Source organism: Rhizopus delemar, genomic scaffold (genome assembly GCF_000149305.1).
Source record: "Rhizopus delemar RA 99-880 supercont3.13 genomic scaffold, whole genome shotgun sequence".
Lineage (NCBI taxonomy): Eukaryota > Fungi > Mucoromycota > Mucoromycetes > Mucorales > Rhizopodaceae > Rhizopus > Rhizopus delemar.
In genome coordinates this window covers 1,263,809-1,285,475 of record NW_027137839.1, presented here as the reverse complement: position 1 = coordinate 1,285,475, position 21,667 = coordinate 1,263,809, and the positions used below count along the sequence as shown (strand labels likewise).

Below are 21,667 nucleotides of genomic sequence, written 5' to 3'. Positions count from 1 at the left end.
CATGCTGGAAGATCACCTGATGTCTTTCTAGCCCTAGCTTATTGTTTCCATACTCAATTGTACGCTCCAGTTCATCCTCCAAAATCTTTTTGTACAATGTTCTATTCATGTTACCATTGATTTTACACATCCAACCAACCCCAGCATAAGTAATGGCACTCCACCGTGTTTTACAGTCATCTTCACATGATACGATTTCAGGCTTTCTCCGGATCGAATCCAAGTCCAGGTCCGTCCATCCGAGTTCAATATGTTGACTTTTGTCTCATCCGACCAAACAACACGTTTCCAATCATCTATTGTCCAATCCTTGTGAGACATACACCAAGAAAGCCTCTTCCGGATGTTTTTAGCACTAAGCAAAGGCTTCTTTGGCTTCTCAATCGCACCAAGGCCGGCCTTGCGAAGGGTTCTGCACACGGTTTCGGCACTTACTTTTCTTCCGGTGTCTTTTTCTAGCTCCTTAGCCACCTTTGTTGCACTAGACATGCGGTTTTTGGTCACCTGGCGCACACAATAACGCTCATCAGCAGCAGATAGAATCTTGCGTCGGCCACATTTTGGCTTATGAAGTCCAAAGCAATGGGTTTTTCGGAGTCTCCCAACCGTACTCTTACTTAAAACAGTAACACCTTCCACTTCCCGAATCGACTTACCTTGTTTAAGTAACGAAATTGCTCGAACAACTGTATCTTGAGAGACTTGTTTCATGTTGAGATATAATGGGCGAGTAATAAATCAGTAGGAGATTAAAAATTCAGCAATGAGTAAAGATCAACTTAGAGTCATACGATGTGCATTTGTAAACAGTTTGGTACATCTGTACAGCTTGTAGGTCGATATTTCATCGCTTTTCGTTTTTTTTCAAAAGTGCCACAAAATTGTCCCAATGCACCGCTTGTTGTTTAGCTCCTCTATCTCCGCTGGCGCTGTTTTAATCTGAATTTGCGTCACGACTTTTGCTTCTACATGACATTGGCTATTGAATGATGTATAACAAGGTGTACAGTAGCTTAATAACTATGGTTCTACAAGCTCTAGAAGAGAAAATCACGAAACATTGGGATAATTTTGTGGGTCACTGTAGCTTAGATTGATAAGACTGTTATCTTATTGACATGTCAAAACATGACAGTGGTATCCCTGTTGTCTTGGGAGGCGACTTTGCCCAAATTGGACCTGTTGTCAAGAATGGTCAACGCCATCATATAGTCGAAGCTTCATTAGCAAAATTAATAGAAATTTGGTCAAATCTAAAAAAGCTCAAGCTCACAGAAAACATGCGCCTATCTGGTAGTAGCCCTTGTTTAGGATAGGGGGGTTTTAGGTAAAAGTAGTATAACAACAAAGATAAAGAAATACTGTTAGAACTTGGTATCTCTTTATTAAGTTAAGATAACTAAGATTGAATAGGATAAATTCTACATGTAAAAAGTGAGAGTATTTATAGACATGATACGGATAAAGAATTAGGACAGATTTATGATCAATTCGACAGAATAGATGATTACTATTTCTAATTATTAGTTTAGCCTGTTCCTAGCTTGCATTGTCAATTATGCTATTGGGATGGTTTCAGATAACTCTGGATGTAGGACTATTTAGGAGACGGTACGGATGAATATAAAATCCTCTAGTTCCGTGATTGGATATTATGGCTAATAATAATATCTCAGTTAGGATAAATGTTTGCGTGACTTAATGATGATCCGGTAAGTAATTGTCATTCCTTATTCAACATGCTCATATCATCAATAAACTATATTACAACCACGCCATACATTTGACTGTGTGAAGTTAATATGAATAAAGCTTAATATAAAAACCTAATCAAGGTCTTTTATTGATCTGTGCTGGGAATAATGTTATAAATGATTCCAAAGCTATGTCAACATATTATTTAGGATCATATGAGATTCCTTTTACTAAAATAAAGTGACTATAATCTTATGTATCCTTAACATTATCCTCCACCAGATTCAACAGCACCTTGTTGATTCGGCATAAGAGTGAATAGGTATGCGTTATGAAATGTCTAATCAATTTGGTAGATCATTTTCATGCTAAATTGTGGGGTAATTTACCGTGACTATCTTTGTCCGTGATTTTTTTTTTTTTATATATTATTATTTTTTCTCCTTGTTAAGCCTTCTCTTTAACAATCTTTCTTCTCTACTAAGCTTTGTAGGAAGAGTTCTTTTCTTTGTCTCAACAGAGTGTACTTTTTTCTCAGCACTCACTTTAGGTGTGGAATTTCTATTGGACTCATTGTATTTGGAATTGGATGATGCTTTATTCACAATGTGTTCAGCTCTCTCATGTTCCAACTTTTTCAGTTCGTCTTGTTTATCCCAATATTTCTGTATGATAGTTAGGTCTGTGAAATCACCGGCCTTTTGCCATGTGTTAGCACGTTCGCCATAACCAGCCCATTTAACTAAAAACTCTCGATGACCGATTGGTCCGCGATGGTCACGAATGTCTTCAACTTCATAATATTCATTTTCGATATTTGACTCATCCATGTTGACAACTTTTAATTCAGATGGCGTGTAGTTACGATGTAATAATTCATTCTGCTCATCTTTCAGTTCATATGATCCTCCTTTGTTCTTTCGAACCACTGTATAAGGTCCTTCGTATAGTGGTGCAAGTTTCCCACTTCTACTATTTAGTCTAACCATTACATGTGTTCCATTGGGGATATTTACAAGTATATTTTTATCATTGTATCTCTTACTGTACTCCTCATTAATCTTTTGGGTTCTTTCATTTATGGCAGGAAATATAACATTTTCCATGTAATTGACTCGTTCTTCAAGCTCTTTGATGGTCATTACATCTTTAGGGAGTGGATACTTTTCTTTGTTTGTATAGTCGTCAGGTAAGTTTACTCTGCGAGCATACATGAGTGAGAATGGAGAGCTTAGTGATTTATTTTTTATGTATCTGTTCATACAGAGTTGCACAATTGGAAGATAATGATCCCAATCTCTACTATTGGATTGTACCATCTTTCTCAATGTATTTAATGCAATTTTCACACTAGCTTCAGCACTTCCATTACCTTGTGGATGATACGCAGTAGAGTATCTACGATCTATTCCAAGGTTTTTTGATATACTTGTCATTAAAGCATTTCTGAATTCAGTTCCATTGTCACTTTGGATGATTCGTGGAAATCCATAATCTCCAAAGATACTAATTAGCTGTTTTGCAATGGTATCTGATTGTTTGTTTTTTAGGGCCCTGATTACAACATATTTTGTACAAATGTCTGTGACAACTAATAAGAACAAGTAACCCTCATCCGTCACTGGAAGTGGTCCTGCAAGATCAATAGCTATGTGATCAAACGGTCTATTAGCCATAACGTTAGTCAAAGGGTGGTAGCCTCTCTTGCTAATGTTATGTTTCTGACATTCGGTACAGGAACTCACAATACTCTTTGCTTCATCATAAATATTAGTCCAATGCATGCCTCGACTATGAATGTCTCTGACTATTGCTTGGTATCCGTAATGTCCAAAGGAATGTGTTTCTCTAAGTATAGCGTCTCTCTCTTCTTCAGGAGGAGTCATGTAATCGGTACGTTCATTTTTCGTTTCTGTCATGTTTTGACATGTCAATAAGATAACAGTCTTATCATTCTAAGCTAAATCTTCACAAATGAGTTTGAATAAGAATAGATCCTGATAATTACCAACTGCCCTGAACAGCCAAGTTTCACTTTCATCTCAACAGTTGATTATTTACATCAGTTTATAAAATTTTTCTTATACATGTCAAATCATATCGGTCGTAACTATCTCTTGTCATTTAATCTCAGGTCTTGCTCAAACTAATATAAATAGCCTTGGAATCTTTCTTTAATAAAAGTAATTCGACTTTAGAACTATTGTTCGGTCTCGTTAATTCTTCTTTTTCATATTTTAAATACTTAAAAACACTTCATTTTTTTTAACGAATTCTGAACTTTTGTTTAAAATTACAAAATATGGCTGACAACGATCAATCCACTCAAGTTTCCTCCCTTAATAAGAAAGGCAACCTTAATCAACAAGAAGAAGAGACATCCAGGGTCAGTGAAGACATAGAAATGGCTATCGTTGAAGAAGCTGCTTCTACCACTTCAAATGGTTTTGAATTAAAAGAAGATCCATCTATCGATGCTGTTATGGGTCTGAGGGTTACATTGACAGACCTTAGACAACAGATCGCTCGTGCTGTGGTAACTGGAGCTCCTCAAGAAGAGCTAACCAAGCTCCAAGAACAGGCAGTTAATATAAAGAACTGCATCCAGTTCTTAGATGATGCTCAAGCTTTCTGTATTACTCCTCCTACACCCGTAGGTAATGCTGTTTTCAGTCCTGGCTTCTCAAATACTGCTTTTAACACTCGGTCGGCTCATATTATCCCACCTGATCTTCCTGTCTGGCAATGGAGGGGTAATGTCTGGAGAAAAGATGCCGATGTACATGACTCCGTAGAAGACTTACTTGACACCTTCTCCCTAATCATTGAGTCAAATGGTCTATCTGTTGATTCGAGTTGGTCTCGCCTGGTCCCAATCAAGATGAACCGAGATCAACGTTCATGGTTTAACGAGGTTCTAAAAGGGCGTAGTTTGACTTGGTCTGAAGTAAGAAAGATCATTGTCAAGACCTATGCTGCACAAGACGTAGCTCAAGAATTGGAATACATGGACCAGCTCCTGTCACTTAAAATGCTTCCAACCGAGTCCATTGAAGCCTTTACAGATCGATTTCAACGTATTCGAAGGGCTGCCAAATGGGATGATGACATCAGGACCGCTTCCATTTACAAGCGTGCTTTACCAGGCTTTTTACGTCAGGAGGTCTCTCGTTCCTTGCTAAACCTTGGTCGAGATCAACAAGACTCCGTGACAAAAGTTGCTGCCAAAGCACGAATGGTCCTGTCATCAAACCTTTGTTCAGAAAGTGGCTCATCTAACCGTCAAGAATCTGGGTTAAAAATTTCCTCCTCGCCTCTCCTTTCTAAGGGAACAGAAGCATCGAAGTACAATCCAAACAACTTGGAAACCTCAAACAACCAACTTGGCAATGGTAAAAGAGTGTCTATGGGTAGTATGAAGAACAAGTTCCGCTGCGCTATCCATGGTATTGCCAATCATCCCACTGAAAGATGCAACAAGTACAAGGATTTGCTGAAGCAAAACTCTTCCTCGGTGATCACTCCTTCTGCTGCATCTAATAGATCTTTATCATTTGTGTCTGTTGCCAAGAACTGTTATCGATGTTTGGGTAATGTCCCTTGGTCCAAAGAACACGCTGCTCGCTGTCCTCGTGACAAGCCTTATCATGGTCCAACTAAGGCCATCCGTTCTGTTCGCTTGGATACTGCAAATTCCAATGGTAACAAGCCCAACCTCACCGTCACTCCTCAAGCTAGACCACAACAGGCGTCCTCCAAGGTGTCTAGTGGTGATAGCAACTTGATGGACGTGGATGACGAGGGTTATCCAGTTAGCTATGACTGTAAGAAATTAACAAAACAGAATGAAGTATTTAAAAATACTAACCATTCTTTAATTGTACCTATCACTATAGAGAACGTGAACACTATGGCCCTGGTTGATAGTGGTTCTTCTTTTAGCTCGATAGACACAAAATTTGTTAATAAATATAATATTGCAGTTGATAGAAATGTATCTGGTTCCGTTATACTTGCTACAAGTGATAATGTTAGTAAACGTTTCGGTACAACCAAATTTCCATTAAGTGTTATTTACGGTGATAATGATAAAAATCTTATTCATACATCCCATTCTTTTGAAGTCCTTCCTCTTTCCTTGGATACTGAAGTTGTAATAGGATTAGACCTAATGCACAAGTTGAACATTCTTGTTACCAACTTAGCTATCAGACATCCTAATCTTGCACCAGTTATTGACAAAGAGATTACGGATGACACACCTGAACCTAACAAAGCTCCTTTCGGTACACTTGAGCAACAAGCTCATTTCCATAATGCTATTAAACCATTTGTTGATCAAAATGCCTTAATACCAAAGAATTCATTCTGTACTGTACCCGAGTCAGTTATACGTTTAGATACTGTTAAAGGAAAAACCGCTTACCGTGCACCATATCGTACTCCTTTTAAATTACTACCAATCATGCGTGAATGTATTGACACTTGGTTAAAGGATGAAGTTATTGAACGTGCATCACCTAATTCGGATTGGAATTCTCCTTTAACATTGGCACCTAAGAAAGACTTGCTTGGTAATCTCACAGGACATCGACCCTGTCTCGATCCTCGCTTGTTAAATTCTATTCTCGTGTCAAACGATAGACATCCTTGTTGTATAATGGTTTAAATAATAAAGGAAAAGGTAAAAACAAAGATCAAGAAACAGTTTGGGTACTTTTTGAGACTGATCTTTATTTCAGTTTTAGTTAAAGTAAAAATTATTCTAATTGAAGGCAGGTATTTATATCTTATTGAGTGAGTGGCTTGATATCTTCTATTGTGATCGTTCTTCTAATATTCAGGTACTTTAGCAAGTGTTATCTATAATTATGATTATGAAAACTTTTCATTTGTTCTTTTGTATGTCTGTCATAGATTATCTTTTATTCTGGGAATTCCTCACTGAATTGAATAACGTTATTTTACGCGCTATTTCAATTATGTGAAAGATTAGCAATATTCCTGACATTGGATTGGATTTGGTTATTTTAGTTGATACGTCTTCTTATCAAAGAACTCTCATGAATACAATACATATTCTAAAAGAACATGTTTAATTGGAATTGATTGTATGATCTTATTTAAATAAACTTATATTTTATTTTATTTTAATTATGATCTTGTATTAAGACTTATATTTATTAATGTCAACTACAATCAGTTACTGTTCTACAACAATCCTATTCCAAAGATTGAAGAGATTTTCGATCAATTACAAGGATCAACTATCTTTACCACTCTTGATCTTCGACAAGCATTTCATCGATTCCAAATCTACGAACCTGATCGTGTTAAGACCACATTCACTTTTGAAGGTCAACAATACCAATTTAGAGGTTGTCCATTTGGATTGAAACATATTGCTTCCCGTTATCAGCGAGTGATTAATATTGTATTACGTGATTTACCTTATGCACAGGCTTTTGTTGATGATATCATCATATTTTCCAAGTCTTATGAGGAACACATCACACATGTGCAAAACATAATTCAGAGATTAACTAAAGTGAACTTGATCCTTAACCCAGACAAATGTCATTTTGCGCAGTCTACTGTTTACTTGCTTGGTTTCTGTGTTGATGCCAAAGGGTCTCGACTCGATCCTCGTAAAGTTACAAACGCTTTGACTTGGCCTAGACCTTCATCTGGAAAAGAGATTCAACGCTTTTTAGGACTGGTAAATTATTTTAGAAAATACTTGCCAAATATTTCTGAAGTCACTGCGCCTTTGGACAAATTACGTTTCGAAGGTAAACTTGATAAACTTTGGACATCTGAACAAGAAAGTGCTTTTGAAAAAATCAAGGCATTATTGTCTTCTGCGCCACTTCTTCATCATCCAGATTTAGAACAACCTTTTTACGTTGCTACTGATGCTAGTAACTATTCAATTGGTGCTGTTCTTTACCAAGTTATCAAAAATGAGACTCGATATATCGGTTTCATGGCACGCTCACTTTCTTCATCTGAAAAGAATTATTCTACCACTAAACGTGAGCTATTAGCAGTGATATTTGCACTAAAGAAGTTTCATCCATTTTTGTGGGGTAACCCATTCACCTTATACACTGATCACAAGGCCCTGACTTATCTCCACACTCAGCCTGTAGCTAACGCTATGATGATCAATTGGCTGGATACTATACTGGATTATAACTTCAAAATCATCCATCGACCTGGTATTCAAAATATTCTGCCAGATGCTTTGTCGCGTCTTTTTGAACCTGAAAAAACGCTGGAGGGGGATAATAAAACCATCAAAACAATTGTCACTTCACAAATTATCAATTCTAACGAATCAATTCTTACATCCAGAATGATGATGCCTGCTGACTTGATGACCCCAGCACCAGAAGACAGACAAAAGCTACTCATGGATACACACTTAGAAGGACACCGTGGAGCTCAAGCAATCGTAACAGCTTTACATAGCGATGGTATTCACTGGACAAAGCTCAAGGAAGATGCACTTGAAATAATACGTAGTTGTCCTGATTGCCAAAAATTCAATATCGCAAAGCACGGATACAATCCCTTAACCTCAATCTATGCTGATGCACCTTGGGATCACATCTGTATCGACACAGCCGGACCTTTCCCTACTTCAGTACAAGGTAATCAATACATCCTTCTGGTAGTGGACGTCTTTACACGATATTGTGTACTCAAAGCCTTGCCCGATAAATCCTCTCTCACTATTGCACTTGCATTAAGGAGTATCTTATCGCTCTTTGGTCGACCAAAAATTATCCAAAGTGATAATGGTACTGAGTATGTCAATGAAATCGTCAGACTGTATGTTGAATCATCCGGTATTGATCATCGTCTCATATCAGCTTATCATCCCCGAGCTAACGGTATAGTTGAACGATGGGTTGGCAAAGCAAAAAATATTTTGCACAAAAGATTACAAGGCAGAACTGAGGATTGGGACTTGTATGTTGACAGTACCCAAGAAGCCCTCAACAATACACATACAGCTTTACACGGCACACGACCTTTCTCATTGATGTTCGCAAGACGTCCCAATGAAAACAAGGATTATAATAACGTGCTGGACAAAACTAAATCGCCTGAAACAATGAAACAGTTAGAAACTAGAATCAACGAGTTTAATGACACTGTCTTACCTGCCATTCGTGAAAAAATAAAAACTTCACAAACTGCTTCTCGAGACAAGTTCAACCAAACTCACAGAATTCTAACCGATATCCCCACTGGTAGTCAAGTCACGCTCAAGAATGTAAACCGTGTTGCAAAAAGTGATCCCCTCTACGTTGGTAATTATACTGTCAAAAGAAAAACTCAAGGTGGTTCATACGTGTTGGTTGATGCAACTGGAGCACTCTTACCAAGAGATGTACCTCCATCGCAAATAAAGGCTATTTCCCAGGAAGTATCCTTATCCAATACTGATCAATCTGAATCATACGATGTTGAGGCAGTTTTACACCATAAGGGATCACCGGGTAATTACTTATATAAAGTTCGATGGAAAGGTTATGGAGAAGAAGATGACACTTGGGAACCGGCTAGTCATTTCCATGATTACAGACCGATCCAAAAGTATTGGTCACGTATAAGTGAACAAGAACCAGCGCGCGAGGTTCAACTTGTTCCTAAAAAAGATACAACCAAGAAAAGAAAAAATGTGCATCGCAATGTAACTAACTCTAAAAGAAACAGACGTTAACACATTGACCTTCTTCCACCCAACTTTCATTAACTATACATATATGTTACCAGCAAATAACGCAATTATAAAATATTTACAAGGATAGTAAAAAATGGAATTTTTTCTCATGCCTTAATATTTTTCAATTTGCACGTTTGTACGCAGTCACATTTACAGACAAACATCACTTTAGCAATAAATTCCTGTTTAGGGTTTATTATCGCCTAAATGCTTTGTTCCATTCTTGAACACTATACTTTATATGTTTATATAAAGAGCCACTATACGTTATATGACTTCACCCTACCAAGCACCTATTTCTTACAACAAATAGAGCTCATCTTGACATCTCAAACCTCATTTTGACATTCAGTTAAACAAACATCTTTTTACTTGCCACATTAATTCCAGAAAAGATAATTACAACCTGGAAGGGGGCAATGTCATGTTTTGACATGTCAATAAGATAACAGTCTTATCATTCTAAGCTAAATCTTTACAAATGAGTTTGAATAAGAATAGATCCTGATAATTACCAACTGCCCTGAACAGCCAAGTTTCACTTTCATCTCAACAGTTGATTATTTACATCAGTTTATAAAATTTTTCTTATACATGTCAAATCATATCGGTCGTAACTATCTCTTGTCATTTAATCTCAGGTCTTGCTCAAACTAATATAAATAGCCTTGGAATCTTTCTTTAATAAAAGTAATTCGACTTTAGAACTATTGTTCGGTCTCGTTAATTCTTCTTTTTCATATTTTAAATACTTAAAAACACTTCAGTTTCTACCAATTTTGTAGCAAGAACATTAATAATTTTGTCTCTGCTATATTTCTTTCTTTTAGCAATCTCTTTTCTTGTTGCGGTTATTTAATTTGCTTGGCACATTATCCTCCACCAGTTTGTAGCTATCCTGTAAAGGTGGATACAAACGGCTTAACATGTCAGGAAGCTTATTCAATATACTATGGATATGGACTACATCAAAATCAAGTCAAGAAATGTCTCAATCCAGCCGATCATCATAGGATTGGCAATTTTCTGGGTATGTAGATAAACTAAGGCTTTATGATCACTATAAACGGTAAAGTGCCTGCCCCATAAAAATTTCCTGAATTTGTTGAGTGCTAATACGATTGCATACAGTTCTCTTTTAGTTGTACTCCAACGTCTTTGCGAAGGTGTCAACGAAGAGGAGATAAAACTGATATACTTGTCACGATCATGTTCATCTTTTTGATAAAGAACTGCCGCAACACCATATAACGATGCATCTGTAGCCACATAGAATTTTTTATTTAAGTTGGGATAATGCAAAATCATGTCTGACTGCAAGATCTTTTTTAAAGCATAGAAACTGTTTGTTTGCTCATCAGTCCACAACTCTTCCACATTGGCAGCGTTACTCAATCTTGTGATTGGTTCAGCTACTCTGGAAATCATTGGGATGTATTCTCTAAAGTAATTGATCAAACCCATAAATTGTTGGATTTGCTTATTACTTTTATTAGGAAGTGGCCAATTTTCAACATTTGTTAGCTTTTTACGATCCACTTTAGTGCCTGTCGTATTTACAACAAAGCCTAAAAGTCGAACTGATTGTTGAAACCATACACATTTTTCTGGATTTATTATTAAATTCACAGAGGTCAGCTTATCAATCACCAATTTCACATCTTTTACATGCTGTTCATAGCTATCACTAGCAATAATACAGTCATCAACAAAGTTTTGTACACAGTCGATCCCATCAAATAGGGTTGCTAAGCACTTTTGGAATTGGGAAGTTAGCATTTTTACTCCAAAACATCCTTTAATGAAAGAATATTGGGCATTGTTATGTGTGAAGGTCAATTTATGCACATCTTCAGGTGCAACTTTGAATCGATGGTATGCATTAGACAAATCAAGTGTTGTAAACACCTTTTTACCAGCCAGGTTATCGAACATATCTCTAATCAATGGAACAGGATAATTAAAACTAGGAGGTAAAATTTTATTCAGCAGTCTCACATCCAAGCACACACGATGATTAACAATTTCACCAGCTTTGTTTCTCTTAGGAACGAGAAGGAGTGGACTATTAAAAGATGTGTTGATTTTGGACTTGATAATGGTACCAGTCTCCAACCATTTTTTTATTTGCTTGTCTAATACTGGTCTTAAAGCGTGCGGAATTGGATATTGCCGTCTATAAGCCGTAGCGCCTTCTTTAGTGGGAAGGTGGATAATGGACTCAGGCATTGGACATGAAGATTCAATAGGAATGCTCTGGTTCTTATCAATGGCCTCTTTAATTATTTTGAAAAATTCTGCCCTTTGATTGGGAGTACCAGCTGGCGAATTATCAGGCTCATGTTTATTTTCACGATCAATATTGATATTATCTAGAATTAGATTATCATTGGCTGTAGTATCAGAGTGTGAGTGTTCACCATCAAGTTTAAATGCTACACCAGTTAAACCAATATTCATTTTAGGCAAGATATCAGTTCCAAGAAGAATATCAAATTCGAATTCTTTGTTAAACTTCATTACTTCTAATGAATGTTTAAACTGAATACCATTTGCGTATTTAAATTGCAACGGATCAGTAACACCAATTCGAGATATTTCATTATTATGAGACAAAAAATTATAGGAACCAGTAATTTTGTTAACTTTATTGATTTTTAGCTTTTTATTTAAAGAAATGACATCAATGAAACTTGCATCGCTTTCAGTATCAATCAAACCAATAAGTTTTGTGTTCTCTATAAAGATAGGAGTCAATAAGTTAAATGCACTGTTATCATTACATGCTTTATTCTTGCTTTTACTTGGATACTTACAATCGTAACTCAAGTCCTCCATCATCGCCTCGACTTCAGCAGTGGCCTTGTCAATTTGACTCTCTTCTTGTTTCTCTACCTTGGAAACAGCAAGAACTCTTCTAGTCTCATCCTTTTTGCATACATGGCCTTTGAACCATGGTTGGTGGCACTTGTAACAATTGTTTTCTTTTTTCTCCGTATTCTTCTCAGCTCTATTCTTCAGGCTGTAACAATCCTTGGAGTTATGAGTGCCATTCTTTCCATGATGGGAACAGAAGAAAGACTTGGCCAACTTGTTTGCCTTGATAGGCTTGCTAATGCGATGCTTGCTTGCAAGCCCATGATCTACACCTTCTTGCTTCTTTACCCGATTTGCACCAGGAATCATAGCAGTGGCTTCAGCATACAGACTGTTATCGTCACCAAGGACATCACGTCCCACTTGCGATAAGTACTCGACAGTCCAATTGTGTGGTCTGCTTCGTTTTCCTTCCACTCTTGTCACAGTCATTCGGATGATAGTTTGGACAGGTAGCGTCAACGATGCCAAAAAATGATCAGCGATACGTGGATCATCCTTAGGAAGTCCCGCATAAAAAACAGCTTGCAGAAATTTCTTAGAGTAATCACTAATAGATTCCTTGCTGCTCATCGTCATCGTAAAAACCAAGTCATTATAATAGCTACTTGACATGCTTGATCCATGATGACCTACGAATGCTTGTCTTGCTTCGGACCAATTACGACATCTCTTAAGCTCGGTCTTTACCCAGGCATTGTCACTGTAAGGTAAACAAAGTGGTAAAGATTTTTTCCAAACATGCTCAACACTCTGATATGAGGAACCCTCAATGATGTTTTCAAATTTTGTCAAGAAGTGCTCCACAGATTCAAAAACCTCTTCATTTGGAAAGGGTCTGATAACACTGGTAGCCAACTGAAATTTAGGCAAATCCCTATGAGACAAGGAAAGCCCAGCAGAAACCGCATTGCTACCTCCAGTGGGGTTTTGATGCATGTCAAGTTTCTTGTAAAAGGATTGACATTCCAACATTGCTGCAATTCTGCGCTTTGTTTTGTCTATTCCTCGAAGTGCTTCATCAATGGCTGCATCATCACCTGAAGCCCTTACATGACAAAACATCTTCAATTGCTCATCCATCTCACTGCGCAGTTGCGTGAGGTTAATGGCAACATTGTCCTCCTTCTTGTTTGATACCACAGAAGAAGATACAAAATCGGAACCAGAATCAACCACCATAGCGGAATCATCTTGAATAGACATACCAGCAGAAGACAAAGAAGAACCTTCATTGAAGTCTTGAGAGTAATCATTGGAATCATTTGCTGCGCCCATAGAATTCATTTCAGCAGTATTAGCACCAGAGTTTTCAACAGTAGAATTCATTTGCAAGTAATTAACAGTAAAAAATGTTTAGGATAGGGGGGCTTTAGGTAAAAGTAGTATAACTGTCGTGTTTGGTCATTAATGATGTCTTTATTCATTATTTTATTATTGATCTCAGTCCAGCCTACGTCAGACTATACAATTAATAGTCAGACGATATAATCCAGGGTTCATTCTAAATTATTAGTTCCTCTCCTTTTTTTACTCAATAAATAGTAGTTGTTAGCTATTGACTTCCTACTGTTTTTACATCATAAGTACCAAATATCTCAATAACAACAAAGATAAAGAAATACTGTTAGAACTTGGTATCTCTTTATTAAGTTAAGATAACTAAGATTGAATATGATAAATTCTGCATGTAAAAAGTGAGAGTATTTATAGACATGATACGGATAAAGAATTAGGACAGATTTATGATCAATTCTGTTGTAGAACAGAGTCTGATCATAACGGACATTGAATAATCACAACTAAAAGAAGTATATTAAAATTGATAAAAGATAATAATTTAAATCTTTATTAAATAAAATATATTCTTCTTCTTTTTATATATAAAACTATCACTATTAGATTCATTCTATGAAGTAAACATGAACACTAAATAAGTCATGATCTTTACTATTCATCATTTCTGTAAATGAATAATAATGGATCAGGTACCTAGTCAACTTTGATATGACTGGAGGCATTTCATATAAATATATCTTTCCTCTCAATGAAGACGGGACAACTCTCCCAGATCAGTTAAAGAACAATAAGATCTATAAAAACAACGAGTTAAAAATTTTCATAATCGATTCAGTGATCATTCTTCAATCAAAAGTGTCAATGATTGGATCTACGCTCATAACTACTCATTTACCCGCCAACTGCTAGAAGAATATAAATAGTAGACTTTGTAATGTTTTCTTTTTAACAATTAAGATTGTCTTAAATAAAGTTCAGTCTCAAAAAGTATTCTTTTGGTTTATCTTTGTTATTTCTTTTACTTTACCAGAACATAACAAATTCGACAGAATAGATGATTACTGTTTCTAATTATTAGTTTAGCCTGTTCCTAGCTTGTATTGTTAATTATGCTATTGGGATGGTTTCAGATAACTCTGGATGCAGGACTATTTAGGAGACGGTACGGATGAATATAAAATCCTCTAGTTCCGTGATTGGATATTATGGCTAATAATAATATCTCAGTTAGGATAAATGTTTGCGTGACTTAATGATGATCCGGTAAGTAATTGTCATTCCTTATTCAACATGCTCATATCATCAATAAACTATATTACAACCATGCTATCATTTGACTGTGTGAAGTTAATATGAATAAAGCTTAATATAAAAATCTAATCAAAGTCTTTTATTGATCTGTGTTGGGAATAATGTTATAAATGATTCCAAAGCTATGTCAACATATTATTTAGGATCATATGAGATTCCTTTTACTAAAATAAAGTGACTATAATCTTATGTATCCTTAACAGCCTTATTGACCAATCATTTTCACAATGGATTGGTAGTTTATCTTATAATTCCCTTCTAAATGGAAAAATATTTTTGCCACGTTATATTGCGCAATATCACTCTCTTACCACGTTTGTCGATTCAATTTATCCAAAAGAAATTATGGAGCAAACTTTAGATCCTGAATTTTTTCAAGAAAGGACTATTATCGCACCAAAAAATGATTTAGTGGACGAGATCAACAGATATGTTTTAGACCAATTGCTTGGCAACAAAATTTCATTGTTTGCTGTTGATCGCGTTACTCAAGAAGACTCAACTGGCTCTGAGGACCGCCAAATGCCTACTGAATACCTTCAAAGCTTAAATCCTCATGGACTGCCTCCTTCTGTTTTAGAATTAAAAGTTGGTATGCCTGTCATGATATTAAGAAATATCAATGTAGAAAAAGGTTTATGCAACGGCACACGAGTAACTGTCTTGAGTATTGGCAAATTTCTTTTGAAAGTGAAACTACCAGGTGTTGATGGCCGTGTTGAAGTAATTCCACGTTTCACTCTGTCTACTCTTGAAAATGAGTATCCTTTCACTTTGACTAGAAAGCAATTTCCAGTAAGGCCCTCATTTGCAATGACTATCAACAAATCACAAGGGCAATCCCTTAAAATTGTTGGAGTTGATCTTCGCTTACCCGTTTTTACTCATGGCCAGCTATATGTCGCCTTATCAAGAGTAACATCTGTATCTGGGCTTTCTATATTGTTTGATAAAAAAAAGGCGTCAATTCAACTAAGACTGAAAACATTGTTTATCCTGAAATTTTACTTCGCTAATATCACAACGATAATCCCAATCAATTTACATCTGATCACTATATATAGCTTTATTATTACTGTTAAAACACACATGTTGCCTTATAAACAATATTATTATTATTATCAATAACATTGCATTTTATTAACGCTCAATTAAATGGTGTGGGCGTGTGGGTGGTGGGGGAGAGTCAGGGTCCGAGCCATGAGGCGATGGCGGCCGTTAAGTGAGCGTAGCGAGCAGGTCGTGAGATATTTGCAGATAAAAATTTGAGAATTAAAAGGAGATGGTGCTTGAAAACTAGTGAACGAGTCTCTATGTAACCTCTTTATTAGATTTCAAGACGAGAGAGAGAACCCATTTAATCAAACTACGCCTTTATATAGGAAATAAAATTATTCAGGGACCGAAGTGAGTTCAAGGTCAATTTTAGTATTGAACTTGAATAATATAAATATTGTATATGGTTAATATTGTAAATGAATCTTAGAGAATATGTAATATATAATATTATGTATTCAGTACTTGTTATTTTTTATATAAGATTTGAGTAATCTCATACGAATAATAAGTATTTAATGGGGTAAATACGACAGGTCGGCTAGTAGATTCATACCAGTTTAACATCATTTTGTTGGGATTCACTTGAGAATGTAAATATGTTAAACTCTGATGATCAGTATAAAGGAAGAAATGAGTGTTGTATAATGGTAAAAATGATAAAGAAAAAGGTAGAAACAAAGATCGAGAAACAGATTGGGTACTTTTTGAGACTGATCTTTATTTCAGTTTAAGTTAAAGTAAAAATTATTCTAATTGAAGGCAGGTATTTATATCTTATTGAGTGAGTGGCTTGATATCTTCTATTGTGATCGTTCTTCTAATATTCAGGTACTTTAGCAAGTGTTATCTATAATTATGATTATGAAAACTTTTCATTTGTTCTTTTGTATGTCTGTCATAGATTATCTTTTATTCTGGGAATTCCTCACTGAATTGAATAACGTTATTTTACGCGCTATTTCAATTATGTGAAAGATTAGCAATATTCCTGACATTGGATTGGATTTGGTTATTTTAGTTGATACGTCTTCTTATCAAAGAACTCTCATGAATACAATACATATTCTAAAAGAACATGTTTAATTGGAATTGATTGTATGATCTTATTTAAATAAACTTATATTTTATTTTATTTTAATTATGATCTTGTATTAAGACTTATATTCATTAATGTCAGCTACAATCAGTTACTGTTCTACAACAACACGGATAATATTTCATGACATGGATTAATAATTAATGAGTATGATATAGCTGATGACAAATAGATAAGGATTACGTGTTCTTCTATTGTTATATTTGTCATAGAATACTCGTATATGATTGACTGCGGCTGACTGTGATTTAGTTCCTGGATTTAATATAGTTTAACCGTGCAATTACGCAGCATCTTATCCTTAATGAAGATTATCCGAATTAACCTGTAGCTTGTCTATTGAATATATTTTACATGTAGCTTATTAATACTGCTTTCATATCGAGTTATGAATAATGGATACATCACTTCCCCCTAAAAAAAGCAACAAAAAATTGCACAATATAAAAACCAAAAACAATAATGTGATTTGATTCATCGTCACTTAATAAATTTGAGCCTTATGCTCCTTATAAAAAAAAATCAGGTTTAAGCTTGGTGGCACGTTAGTTAAAAAACAGTTTCAGTCATTGCCTTTTTTTTAAAAAAAAAATGGCCATTGCTCAAGATGCATTTCATAGATTAAGATGAGATGTACATTACTTTATTGCAAAAAAGCGATACAATAACATAATAAAAGAGAATGCGTGTATTCTAAATACTTTTTTGAAAAAAGATAAATGTGTGAGCTTCAATTTTACTGAAACGGTTTTTGAACTCACTGTACTTAGTATGTTGAAAAGGCTATGATGCGAAAGATGATACTTGGGAACCTGAAAAATACTTTCACGACAACAGATCAATACTAAAATATTGGAATCGTCGAAATGGACAACGTGATGTTGAACCTAGTTCAAGTGAAAAAAGACAAGAAAAAATCACGACAATTCAAGCCGTAAAAGAGCAAGAAATCAACCATGACTGCAATTCATTTTAATACGCATCATCTCAACGTCTTACGCTACCTTTCAATAATTCAAAAAAACTTCCAATAATCCAATCTACAATGTCAATTCACATTCTATCCACAGTTCATTCACTAGAATTGTCAACAAAAAACCTTTCACATATTGCTTTGCTCAATATTACACAACTGAGAACTTCACTTACACTCGTCTTCACAATTGGACACTCATGAATCTAAATCCAGAAGTAGTTATGACCTGGAAGGGGCAATATCGTATTCCAACATACTTTAAACATAATTCATATTCAATTTATAAGAAATCAGAGTAGTGAATGCCTTAGAAATATTTATTATAATCCTTTTTTCTCTATTATTCGGTGATAAACTAAATTCACACCTTTAACACGTTACAAGTTGGTTTTAATATAGCATAAATGAGACATTGAGACATAAATGAAAAATAGAGATCTAGTTACAAAATAATTATAAATATCCTACTTTGTATAAGCAGGAACAGATATTCATATTAAAATTTATTTATACTAGATCTACAGCTATAGTTAATTAAAGTAAGTTGAAAAGGATTTAATTGAATGTTCATGAAAAGAATATAAATAGTAAATATAATAATATTAAATAAAAAGATAACTTTTTAAGTCTCGTTGGATTTTATAGTCATTTTTATTCTTACGAGATAGCACACATGTACTTATTCAACGCCACCTTCCTCTACAACAATTGCACTCTAACCTTTGCAGATTACACATCAACACCCATTGAATTCTGGATATTAAGTATCCAGACAGAAATTTAGTCCGCTTCCTTATCCACATTGGTTATGAAACTGACCTTCGTCCACAATTTAGCAAATTCAACATCACAGTTCGTGATGATTTCGATACTTTAGATCCTTTAATCATGCGCGACCCTACTCTTATCAATGAACCTATGTACAATGCTGTCGCCAACCTCTTTGCCCAGTCTGGCCTGATTGGCTTTGAGTACTTAGCGTCGTATGACCTTGCCCCACCATACAAGTACTACACAGGACATATTCTTGACCATGTGTAGCCTCCCTGGTTAAACATCCAACATGCTCACTCAATCGCTTGTACCATCTTTTATGAACCTAAATACCTACTTCACACAAAAGATCCGCCTACACTGTCAATCCGCCTCGGGAGCAAAGATTTCCCCAGAGCTTACATTGATGTCTATGATACATCTTTTCCTCCTTACTCATTCACTTCTATTTTTTCTTTTTTGCTCTTGTTTCCATAAAGGACTTTTTAGCTTCTTTTACGTCTCAGTTGATCTGGCTTGGGCGATTATGGTGTATAAACACTGCGTACTCATTTAAGCATTTTAATAAAATATCTTGTTTAAACGAGTATAAAGTTTTCAGATACAGCCATCTCAACCTAAACTAATTAATGATAAACAGCAGTAAGATAAAGGCTCATATTATTCTTTAATGTTTGCTTCTTTTCTCTGTTAATTTGTCTCAATTGAGCTGCAAACATGTCCCATGCACTTTTATAATTTTTCTCATAAGAGTAAAAATTAAAAAGCCTTATTTTTAAAAAAAATTCGCAGTTTCCAAATTTGTCACAGTACTCTTTTCTGAAACTCAAAATTTACAAAAGGGTCAAAGTTTTATTTCCGATCACTGTCCATGAAATAGATTTCCACATCTACTAACATGATGGTGCATTTCGTCCCATTGCTAAATTAAAAAAATGCATTTATAAACGGGTAAACATTGCAAGTGTTTATTTTTAATTACAACTTACATTAATTTAGAGTATATTCCTTAATTCATCAGACTTAAAGCTGATGATTAGGAAAATACATTTATTTCAATCAAGTGTAAGTTTACAGTGCAAATACGTTTGCATAAATGCAGTATAAAAGTTCTTTATTTAAGAGGAACAAACTTAGAGGAGTGAGTAGCACCAATACCGGGACGACCATGCTTAACGGGCTTATAGGTGATGGAGAATTCACCAAGATAATGGCCAGTCATTTCAGGCTTAATTTCAACTTGGTTGAAGGTCTTACCGTTGTAGATACCGACAACGGAACCAATCATTTCAGGAACAATGATCATATCACGGAGGTGAGTCTTAACAACGTCAGGTCTTTCTCCAGGAGTAGCAGCCTTCTTGGCAGCACGGAGCTTCTTAATGAGACCCATAGGCTTACGCTTAAGACCACGTTGGAATCTTCTACGGGCACGGCAGTGAACGAGTTCCATAAACTATAAAAAAGATTAAGCACCATCTTTTTATTAATTGCTTAAAGAATATGTACTTGTTCAGAAGACATATCCAAGAGTTGGTCAAGTTCAACACCACGGTAGGTAAATTTACGGAAAGTTCTCTTTCTAGGGGCGGTTTGTTCGTCAGCCTAATTAAGTAAAATGAATATTTAGTTCCGCGAGATAATTGCACATAAGGAAGCTTGGAATTAGATTGAGCAATAAATTAGGGAAAGGAAACAAAAGTGTAAATATTCCAGTTGCTAGATCCATTAAATACAAAATTACATCGGATGCATTTCAAAAATAATCATCATACATGGTTTATCCATCCCTCTTGTGTTGAGACAAATCAAAATTTTTCATCCTTTATTCTTCCCTCTGTTTTATTTATACTTTCATCTGTGTATTCCAAGCTACCGTCACTCTATGTACATACCATGTTAAGCACAAAAGGAAGGATCACTATTTTCACCAACTTTCTGTAATGAAGTCCTTTCGATTGCTATGCGGAAAATTAAATCCAACATAATTGTGCCGGGTCGAGCAGTAATATTAGAATTGAAAGTCCTTCGTAGATAGCCAAACATAAAATGACAACTTGTTATAAGAAACAATCGAGAAACCTAACGTCAAAAAACGTAAAAAAACCAATTGAATGTATAAGGAGGAAAGTTATTTAAGTATTTCAAGCAAATATAGAGAAAAGAATAAAAGATCTCATATAAATATATAAAAGGACTTATATTTACTGCTGTGATGAGCGAAAAGCAATGCGATTTGTTTTCTCTTCCGAAGACATGTCATCTATGTTGACAATTTGACTAGTTTCTATATTTCTCGGAAGCATTAGTATCACCTTGTTATATGTCTCCACAGCTTCTACAAACTTGAAAGTTATCACAGCAAATATCTACTTTCTTCCAAACCTTTTTACCATAAAAATGGTACATCTAAGCGGGATATGCGGTATAAGTTTGAATGAAGCCTTATATTAGTCACAATTGACGTATGAAATCCAACGATCATAGCAATCAGTGATCCTTCCCATATTCTCCCTATATTCAATTCTTCCAACAAAGCGTCAATTATTCCTGTTCTATATGTTCTATTTATTACACTATTTTCGTTAACGTACTATTATCAAACGCAATAACAAGAATTTTTCTTCCAACTCAAAACTTTTTCTGGTTTCACCTATTCTACTGCGTTGTTGCGTAACCAAAACTATGAGCTATTGTGGCTGTACTCATTGTTTCTTTTTTTTTCCTTTGTTTTTTTTCGCTATTTTTTCTTCTCCTTTTTGTTCCTCTATTCCTCTTTGTATCTTTCCTCTCTAACTTTTTGTATTTATTGCCTCTATTAATTGGAGCATTTACCATTCCA

The 21,667-nt window shown here is 35.3% G+C and overlaps 7 protein-coding genes across 7 annotated transcripts; 3 read left to right on the top strand and 4 right to left on the bottom strand.

The window, feature by feature from the left end:
• Positions 1–174: 174 nt before the first annotated feature.
• Positions 175–711, bottom strand: RO3G_14349 (uncharacterized protein; the record flags this gene model as incomplete). The annotated part of the gene is made up of 1 exon (XM_067668933.1): positions 175–711. A coding segment is annotated over one exon (537 nt), but the record flags the coding sequence as incomplete, so codon positions are not given.
• Positions 712–1,963: 1,252 nt separating this feature from the next.
• Positions 1,964–3,614, bottom strand: RO3G_14348 (uncharacterized protein; the record flags this gene model as incomplete). Its single annotated transcript, XM_067668932.1, has 3 exons — positions 1,964–2,035; positions 2,085–2,093; positions 2,241–3,614. 3 exons carry the CDS (start codon positions 3,612–3,614, stop codon positions 1,964–1,966), a joined length of 1,455 nt encoding a protein of 484 aa, XP_067525033.1.
• A 383-nt stretch (positions 3,615–3,997) lies between these two features.
• Positions 3,998–9,430, top strand: RO3G_14347 (uncharacterized protein; the record flags this gene model as incomplete). Its single annotated transcript, XM_067668931.1, has 5 exons — positions 3,998–5,519; positions 5,679–6,269; positions 6,438–6,492; positions 6,692–6,788; positions 6,899–9,430. The coding sequence occupies 5 exons, from the start codon at positions 3,998–4,000 to the stop codon at positions 9,428–9,430; spliced, it is 4,797 nt and encodes a 1,598-aa protein (XP_067525032.1).
• Positions 9,431–10,396: 966 nt separating this feature from the next.
• RO3G_14346 (uncharacterized protein) lies at positions 10,397–13,639 on the bottom strand (the record flags this gene model as incomplete). Its single annotated transcript, XM_067668930.1, has 1 exon — positions 10,397–13,639. The coding sequence occupies one exon, from the start codon at positions 13,637–13,639 to the stop codon at positions 10,397–10,399; it is 3,243 nt and encodes a 1,080-aa protein (XP_067525031.1).
• Positions 13,640–15,442: 1,803 nt separating this feature from the next.
• RO3G_14345 (uncharacterized protein) lies at positions 15,443–16,002 on the top strand (the record flags this gene model as incomplete). Its single annotated transcript, XM_067668929.1, has 2 exons — positions 15,443–15,835; positions 15,985–16,002. 2 exons carry the CDS (start codon positions 15,443–15,445, stop codon positions 16,000–16,002), a joined length of 411 nt encoding a protein of 136 aa, XP_067525030.1.
• Positions 16,003–18,939: 2,937 nt separating this feature from the next.
• On the top strand, positions 18,940–19,092 carry RO3G_14344 (uncharacterized protein; the record flags this gene model as incomplete). The annotated part of the gene is made up of 1 exon (XM_067668928.1): positions 18,940–19,092. The coding sequence occupies one exon, from the start codon at positions 18,940–18,942 to the stop codon at positions 19,090–19,092; it is 153 nt and encodes a 50-aa protein (XP_067525029.1).
• An 847-nt stretch (positions 19,093–19,939) lies between these two features.
• Positions 19,940–20,723, bottom strand: RO3G_14343 (40S ribosomal protein uS19; the record flags this gene model as incomplete). Its single annotated transcript, XM_067668927.1, has 3 exons — positions 19,940–20,281; positions 20,335–20,430; positions 20,721–20,723. The coding sequence occupies 3 exons, from the start codon at positions 20,721–20,723 to the stop codon at positions 19,940–19,942; spliced, it is 441 nt and encodes a 146-aa protein (XP_067525028.1).
• Between the last annotated feature and the right edge of the window lie 944 nt (positions 20,724–21,667).